The sequence below is a fragment of the Muscardinus avellanarius genome, assembly GCF_963383645.1.
Source record: "Muscardinus avellanarius genome assembly, chromosome: 10".
Classification (NCBI taxonomy): Eukaryota; Metazoa; Chordata; class Mammalia; order Rodentia; family Gliridae; genus Muscardinus; species Muscardinus avellanarius.
Genome location: NC_137796.1, coordinates 100989341 through 100997833, shown reverse-complemented (window position 1 = coordinate 100997833; position 8493 = coordinate 100989341). Strand labels below are relative to the sequence as shown.

Genomic DNA, 8493 nt, shown 5'->3' with positions numbered 1-8493 from the left:
AGTATATTTTAGCTGGGCGTAGTGGCGCACACTTGTAATCCCAGCATTTGGGAGGCTGAGACAGGAGGATTGCAGTTAGAAGACAGCCTCAGCTACTTAGTGAGGCCCTTTACAAGAGACCCTGTTTCAAAATAAAGAATAAAAAACAGGGCTAGGGGTGTAGCTTGGAGGTAGAATGTCCCTGGGTTCAAACCCCAGTACGGCAATTTAAAAAAAAAGTAAATTTTATGTATATTTTGCCACAATTTGGAAAAAATTTAATCAACACCTTCTATTTATAGTTACTCCGCCCTACCTGTGATTTCTCTTTATGCAGGTATGCATGTGTGTGTATGGTACCAGTGATTAAACTCAGGACATTCTACCTCTGAACTACACCCCTCAGCCCTATTCTTTATTCTTTTTTTTTTTTTTTTTTTTGTGTGTGTGTGTGTGTGTGTGTGTGGTACTGGAGACGGAACCCAGGGGCATTCTACCTCCAAGCTATACCTCCAGCCCTATTTTTTAATTTATTATTTTGAAACAGGGTCTCACTGAGCTGCAAAGGGCCACACTAAGTAGCTGAAGCTGGCTGCGAACCCAGATCCTCCTATCTCAGCCTCCCAAATGCTGGGATTATAAGTGTGCACCACCATGCCTGGCTTTATTCTTTATTTTGAAACAGGGTCTCACTAAGTTGTATAGGGCCTCACTAAGTAGCTGAAGCTGGCTGCGAACCCAGATCCTCCTATCTCAGCCTCCCAAATGCTGGGATTATAAGTGTGCACCACCATGCCTGGCTTTATTCTTTATTTTGAAACAGGGTCTCACTAAGTTGTATAGGGCCTCACTAAGTAGCTGCGTCTGTCTGCAAACCTGTAATATTCCTGTCTCAGCCTCCCAAGTACTAGGATTTACCAGCATGAGCCACCACACCCGATTTATTTATTTTTTAGTTTGAAACAGGGTCTCACAAAGTTGCTGAGGCTGGCTGTGAACCTGCAATCGTCCTGTCTCAGCCTCCCAAGTACTGGGATTACAGGCGTGTGCCACCGAGCCCGGCTCATTTGTTACTCTATGTACAGCGGTTATACTTCAGTGTTTCACAACCGTAAGTATTACTGTCCGTGAATTCAACTGTGGATGTTCAGCCAGCAAAAGAAAGAAGAAAAGAAGGAGAGAGAAGCTTTGCAGATGCCCTGTGCTTTCTTTCCCTGAGCTTGTGGGAGGTTCTGTTAGTGCGTTCTTCCACTTCCTGCCCGGCACAGGAGCCCCTCACAACATCTCCCTGTGTGTACGGATTCTGACCTTTTGAAGAACATATTAAGCTGCTTTAGCTCAAATCCTCCATGCTTTCCGAAGAGGAAGAGCTCTTTGAGAGTACTTCTCACATAACCTTCACCTACTCACCAACTCTAGCACCTCCCTCCCTCGTAAGAGACAGTATCTCTGTTGCAGTCATTGAGTGGTAAACAAAACAAATCACTTTTTTTGGTACTAGGAATGATCCCAGGGTCACTCAGCTACTAAGATACACCCCAATCCCTTTTTATGTTTTACTCTGAAACTGGGTCTCACTAAAATAATTGCTGAGAGTCTCACTAAATTGCTGAGACTGACCTTGAGCTTGTGTTCCTCCTCTCTCAGCCTCTCAAGTTCTGAGATTACAGGCAGGTGCCACCATATTCGGCTGAAAACCCACTTTAAGTCAAAGAAAAGACTGAAACTCACAAACACATTTACCTCGTCCATACAACTCCCAAGTCTATGCATTGAGTCTAAACCATCTCTGCCGGTTACTTTGCTTTTCCAGACTAGAGGATCCCAGCACTTTTATTCCTTTGTCCATCTGAGACATTAGTCTCTGGACTATCTTCAAGAACATTATCTTTCTTTTTATCGGGAGTGGCTGGCAAGTAGAATGTATTAAGTACTCCAGATGTTGCCACATCGTGGCTTGTAGAACGGGTGGGGCTCTTCTGACCTGCTTCCAACACATTTCCCAGAATAACTGTCCTTGTGTTGGTCAGCTAGCACCATCCCTAAAGCGTCTCACTGCCACCCTCTGCCTTTCTTTGATTAGCCCCAGCCAGAGCCACAGGACCCCCTCCCTTCCTTCTTTCCTTCCTTCCTTCCTTCCTTCCTTCCTTCCTTTCTTTCTTTATCTGGTGGTACTGGGGTTCCTGGAAACCCTTCTACCTCCAGACTATACTCCCAGACCTATTTTATACTTTTATTTGGAAACAAGGTCTCTTAAGCCAAAGAGGATGACTTCGAACCTGTGCAATCCTCCTGTCTCTGCCTCCCAAGCGCGGGGATTACAAGCGTGCGCCACCACACCTGGCTGGACCCACTTTATTTAAGTGATTCTCTATTCCTGGTAGCAAGCTATATCCACATGTGGGCGTGGTGCTGCATGCCTATAATCCCAATACTTGGGAGGCTGGGACAAGAGGATCACTGGTTCACAGCCAGCCACAGCAACTTAGTGAAGCCCTCTACAACTTAGCAAGACTCTGTTTCAAAATTAAAAAAATAGCCGGGCGTGGTGGCGCACGCTTGTAATCCCCGCGCTTGGGAGGCAGAGACAGGAGGATCGCGCAGGTTCGAAGCCAGCCGCACGCACGCTGGCTTAGGAGACCCTGTTTCCAAATAAAAATGTAAAAATAGGTCTGGGAGTGTAGCCCGGAGGTAGAAGGGCTTCCAGGAACCCCAGTACCACCAAAATAAATAAACAAATAAATAAATAAATAAATAAATAAATAAATCTGAACTACGGATATATCTCAGGGATAGAAAGCCCCTGGGTTAATTCCCCAGTACTCCTTACCAAAAAAAGAAAAGAAAAAAAAATAAAACTATATCTACACAAATCTCCAAAGTGAGCCTATTTTCTCTCAGTAAAAAAATAACACATTTAGCCGGGCGTGGTGGCGCACGCTTGTAATCCCCGCTCTGGGGAGGCAGAGACAGGAGGATCGCGCAGGTTCGAAGCCAGCCGCGCGCGCTGGCTTAGGAGACCCTGTTTCCAAAATGAAAATGTAAAAAATAGGTCTGGGAGTGTAGCCCAGAGGTAGAAGGGCTTCCAGGAATCCCAGTACCACCAAAAAAAAAAAAAAAAAACCAAAAAAAAAAACATTTAATTAAGTATCTTATACCAAGGTGACTGATAAAACAGCTGTTGAATGACTGCAGGGAAAAGGAAAATTGGCTACAAGGTCAAAGTCACCTTCACTTTTTCTCTTTGCCCCCAGCATGTAATTAACTCTTGACCTCACTGGTTCACACCTTGCTTTATTTCTGAAAGAAGCCCTCAGAAAGCCACCCTCCAGACTTCCTATTACACCTGCGCGCCCTCAAAGGGAAGGATGGCAAGTCTCAAATGGCTTGAAGCTGTCACTGGGAGAGAAGGGGGGAGGCAGGACCGCAAAGGCCAAGAGTGGCTCTTCCCTTCAATCACAAGCCCACACCTCACTCCACTCTTCACCTCCTCCTTATCCATAACAACAGATGTATTTACCAAGCGTCTCCCAAGTCAGCTACCACAACCCTCAAGGGCATATTCCAAGGTGGACGCTCCCAGCATCCTTATCTGGACCCATAAAGTAAGCTCTCTCCTCCTCAAGGGGAAATCTTTGTCTTTTCCCCCCTCTCTTTCCTAATGGATGTGCTTGGAAAAAGGACCTGAGCGTATAGGCTAGCCTCTTCTGGGTTCTCTATTTTTGGATAGGCTACACACATACTCTGATCCCCCAGAAAATACAGCTCCACCTTTACACGAGATGCAGAGACTGAGATAGGGAGCAGTATCTACACCGTAATGTGGGGCTTTAATCCAAGGGTAAAACATTAAAAATCCCAAGTGGAGTCACAGGATAAACCGTGTTCTCCAATAGTAAGGATCTCCATCTGCCTGTCTTTGCATCTTATTATTTAATTCATCCTGAAATAAAAGGACAGATAACAGTAACATTAACTGACAACCTAAAACTGAAGGCCAGAGCGGTGAAACAACTTGCCAAAGCCCAAAGTTAGCAGTAGAACCCAATTTCAGAGAACTGTAATTCCACCACCATATGAGCAATTCATTAGACAAAACCCTGTGATCATGACACTCACCTGACAAACAAACTTGACATCTGGTGAGGATCTACTGAAGGGTTTCGGGAAAACATAGAAGTTAAATGACTTGGTTATGTACCTGGGAAAATAAGACAAGAGAACACTCAGAGCGTGCCCTTTTGCCACAACAGAAGACTTCCCACCACTGATTAAAACGACCTACTTTGAATCTGTGTTGTCATACTTAAAAGCGCAAAGGCCAAACTGAAACAGCAAAAAGTCCATGGAATGCTGGAAAAGGGAAATAAGACACCTGTTACAACAGTGCTATGTATTCGAAGCGAGCAACAGTATTCTCAGTCGGGTAGCTTTGTATGCATCAAAACCATTATCAATTTGTACACGCTTAATTTTTCCCCAATCATGCATTCATCATCAATTATCCAGAGCGTCACCTCAAGCCTATTTCCAAATTAATAAAATAACCACATCAAGCCAGGCGTGGTGGCACACACTGGTAATCCCAGTACTTGGGAGGCTGAGACAGGAGGCTCGCAGGATCACGGCCAGCCTCAGCTACTTAGTGAGGCCATCCGCAACTTGGTGAGACCCTGTTTCAAAATAAAAGAATAAAATAGGGCTGGCATAAATTTTCAAAATAAATAAATTTTCAAAATAAAAGAATAAAATAGTACTATAGCTCAGTGGTAGAACATCCCTGGGTTTGCCAAGCGTGGTGTCGCATGCTTGTAATCCCAGCATTTGGGAGGCTGAGACAGGAGGATCGTGGTTCACAGACAGCCTCAGCTACTTAGTGAGGTGTAGCTCGGAGATCGAGTGCCCAGTGCCACAGAAACAACAACAACAACAACAACAACAACAACAACAACAATCCCTGGGTTCCATCCCTACTACCACAAAAACAAATAAAATAAAATAAAATAACCACATCATATTTCCTGTAAATCAAATTAAAATAGAAGATACTAATCCTTTCCCAAGATGGTTTCTAGCAAACAATTATTTTTGCTGTTATTTTTAACATCACTAAATTATCATTTTGTGGCTGGTATTAAAAAGCTATACTTAGAAAACTGTAATGTGCAAGTTTAATGATTACTTCTCCTTATAATTCAACAGAAGCAAGATGTATATGGGAAAGAAAGGCTTTCCAGAGCCTTCACTTGCCTTTTTAAGTTTCTGATATCTCTCTTCTGGAGTGTCAAAACCGTTTGTTAATGCAGTTACTGAGGGTCCATCGCTGATTCCTAGATTATAAAAAATAAACTTTTAACTTTTTAAACAAATGCTAGACTAAAAATGACAACCATTCCATGCCTCTGTAATTTCATAGTCTTATGAACTAAGATCAACTAGAAGTATTCCATATCTCACTTTTTCAAATTTAACACCACTTTGGGTCTGAGGACGCAGTTCAGTGGCAGAGCACCTCTTTAGCATGCACAAGGCCCTATGTTTGATCCCAGCAAAGGAAAGATAAGTGGAAGGGAAAGGAAAGGAAAAGAAAAGAAGAAATAGCATTCATTTTGCCACCAAGCCAAACTCAGAGATGTCAGGTTTCAACATGAGAATGGGCAGTTTGGGCTTCTAAGATGGGTATCAAAAACCAGTAATTACTTAAGAAAACCAAGGAATCACTTAAGGAAACAATTTCTGTTACATTTGCATACCTTTTTTCAAGAATTAATACATAATCAGACAAAATGAATCCTTAAATACTCATCCATTCCTAAATTACTAATCTTAGTAAAGTTTGGAGTAACAGCCATACAGCAAACAAATTTTCAAAGTCTTTCAAATTCAAAGAAAGTTATTTCTGGTAAAAATAAAAAAATAAAAATAAATAAAAAAATAAAAACTCTTGGCTTTCTAGGGAATTGACCTCAAATGCAAAATGCAAACTTAAAGGCAAGAGTCATGATTAAACCTGCATGGACTTCTTTATAGTTAAGAGGGGTTTTTTTTGTTGTTGTTGTTGTTTTGTTTTTGGTGGTACTGGGACTCCTGGAAACCCTTCTACCTCCGGGCTATACTCTCAGACCTATTTTATACTTTTTATTTGGAAACAGGGTCTCCTAAGCCAGCACGGCTGGCTTTGAACCTTCACGATCCTCCTGTCCCTGCCTCCCAAGGGCGGGGATTACAAGCGCGCACCACCACGCCCGGCTTAGAGTTAGAGGTTTTTAAGCATGTAAAATCAAACAGTAGAAGTGGGTATTCATACCAAAGGGAGAACGCTATTCATATTGACATTAATAATTTGTGTGTGTGGTAGGGATGGAACCCAGAAGCATTCTACCTCTAAGCTACACCCCCAGGCCTATTTTTTAGTCTTTATTTTAAAATAGGGTCTCACTGAGTTGCAAAGGGCCTCACTAAGTAACTGAGGCCGTCCTTGAACCCAGATCCTCCTGTCTCAGCCTCCCAAAAGTTGAGATTACAAGCGTGTGCCACCATGCCCGGCTGATAATAATTTAGAAATTAGTATTTGCTACTCCACAAAAGTAAAAAAAGACTGCAATTACAAGTGTCAGTAAAATATTATACAAACACAACAGCCAAGGTAGGCAATGAATACTTCCAATAACATATCAAGTAAAATCCTCTTACCCTGCAAAAGCCTGGCCCTGGCCAGTCAAAAAAGTATAGGCATGATTCCACCTACACTATTTGTCGAGAGTCGTCAGATTCAAAGAGACAAATAGTGGTTGTCAGATGCTGGAAGAGGTAAGGAAAGGAGAGTTCACTGTGTACAGTGTTAGTCTGGGAAAATGACAATATTCTAGAGATGGATGCGGATGTCTGCACAGCAGAATAAATGTGCTTAACTATAAAACCACTTAAATCACGTAAAGGGGTAAATTTTGTATTATGTATGTTATCTTTATCTCTAACACACACACACCCTCTGACTCTAATCTTCAAGCTTCCTACCAAGGACACACCAAACTGTTTTAAGCAGCGCCCAAATCATAATCTGTCCACATCCTGCACAGCCTGGCCAATCAAAATGCCACTGTAACTGTTCCATGGTTTCGAAATGTTTAAGAGCCTTCTGCAACCCGCCCGAGGATATCAACAGCGAGGAGCAGCTAGGAGGCACCGGAAATTAGGGGACTGGGAACAGGAGGAGGGCAGGCTGAAGGAACCCGATCTCTGCACTACAAGGTGCTCAGCCCCGAACTTGTTAATGGAGGGATACCTGAAAACTCCCCATCGATAGCGAAGAAGTCCGCCTCCTCTATGGCCTGGTACACTTTGTGAAGATTACTCTTAAAATCTGCAGAGAAACCGAGAAAAGGCTCAGAACCTGTGGCCTGGCTCCCTTACCCACAGACTCCCAGGGGCAGAGAGGAGGGCCAGGGAGCACCTGAGGCTAGAAGGGGACAAGTCCTGGAGGGTGTGCTTGGAGGAGGTCAAGTCCCCCGGCGCGCACGAACCACATGCGGTCAACTCCCTGAAGGAAGGCTGGGCCGTGGGGAACTAGACCCGAAGTGTGCACGAGCCAGAGAGTTACAAGGGCCCTGGGGGTGCGGGGATGGAGAAAGACAAAGGCCCTGGGGGTGCACGTTCCGCAGAGCTACAAGCCCCAAGAGGCTCGGGGCTTAAGTGGGGCAAGGCCCGAAGGGGCTGACGGAGCCCCGGGCCCCTCCAAATAGGCTGGTGGGGGTCTGGGCCTAGCAGGCTGGGCGAGGGGGAGCGTGGGGCGCGGGACGTGCGCGGCGGACACGCACTGCTCCTGATTATCTCCATGCTGTAGAGTGGCCGGAACCCTGGCCCCGCCCGGGCCCGCCTCTGCCGTTCTACTCGCGGAGTTCCGCAGCGGCGGCGGCGGCAGCCGAAGCAGCGGCGGCAGCGACAGAACAGACCGCCGCGGCGACTTCCGGAAACAGCGCGCGCCTGCTGCGCCTGCGTCAGCGCCTGCGTCACGGAGGGGCGTGGCCGCGAGTAGGCTCCTCCCAGGGAGCCGGGAGGGCGTGGCTATCACCGTCCCCAAGGCGTGGCCTCATCCTCGAAGGCAGGGACTGTAGATGAAGACAGGTTTAAGTCCCCACATCTAGTGGGTCAACAAATATTTACTGGGTTATTGTCATAGATGATGGGCGTGAGTAACACAGTGATGAACACGGAAGCGCGATCCCTCTTCCAACGGACCTGAAATTTAGCTTAAGGAGAAAGTCCGGAGCGGACAGGGTGACTCACCTGGAATCCCAGTTCTTGGGAGGCAGAGGAGGAGGATCGCAGGTTTGCAGCCAGCCTCAGTAATTTAGCAAGGCCCTCAGCAACTTAGTGAAACCCTATTTCAAAATTAAAAATAAAAAAAAATTAAATTCGGAAGGCTGAGACTGGAGGATCGTGGTTTGCGGACAGCCTCAGCTACTTAGTGAGGCCCTCTGCAATTTAGTGAGACCCTGTTTCAAAATAAAGAAT

At 45.2% G+C, this 8493-nt stretch overlaps 1 protein-coding gene across 3 annotated transcripts in view; it reads right to left on the bottom strand.

Moving 5' to 3' along the window:
* The window catches only part of PARN (poly(A)-specific ribonuclease), a gene marked incomplete at both ends in the record, with an annotated part of 167266 nt that extends 159451 nt beyond the window's left edge, over nucleotides 1-7815 (bottom strand). For 2 of the 3 annotated variants that reach the window (XM_080704716.1, XM_080704717.1), the window contains 5 exons: nucleotides 4099-4180; nucleotides 4265-4332; nucleotides 5230-5309; nucleotides 7265-7342; nucleotides 7797-7815. In XM_080704716.1, coding sequence (XP_080560842.1) covers nucleotides 4099-4180; nucleotides 4265-4332; nucleotides 5230-5309; nucleotides 7265-7342; nucleotides 7797-7815 — 327 coding nt within the window. The remainder of the gene's footprint in view (nucleotides 1-4098; nucleotides 4181-4264; nucleotides 4333-5229; nucleotides 5310-7264; nucleotides 7343-7796) is intronic. The other variant, XM_080704718.1, reaches the window with a different exon arrangement.
* Between the last annotated feature and the right edge of the window lie 678 nt (nucleotides 7816-8493).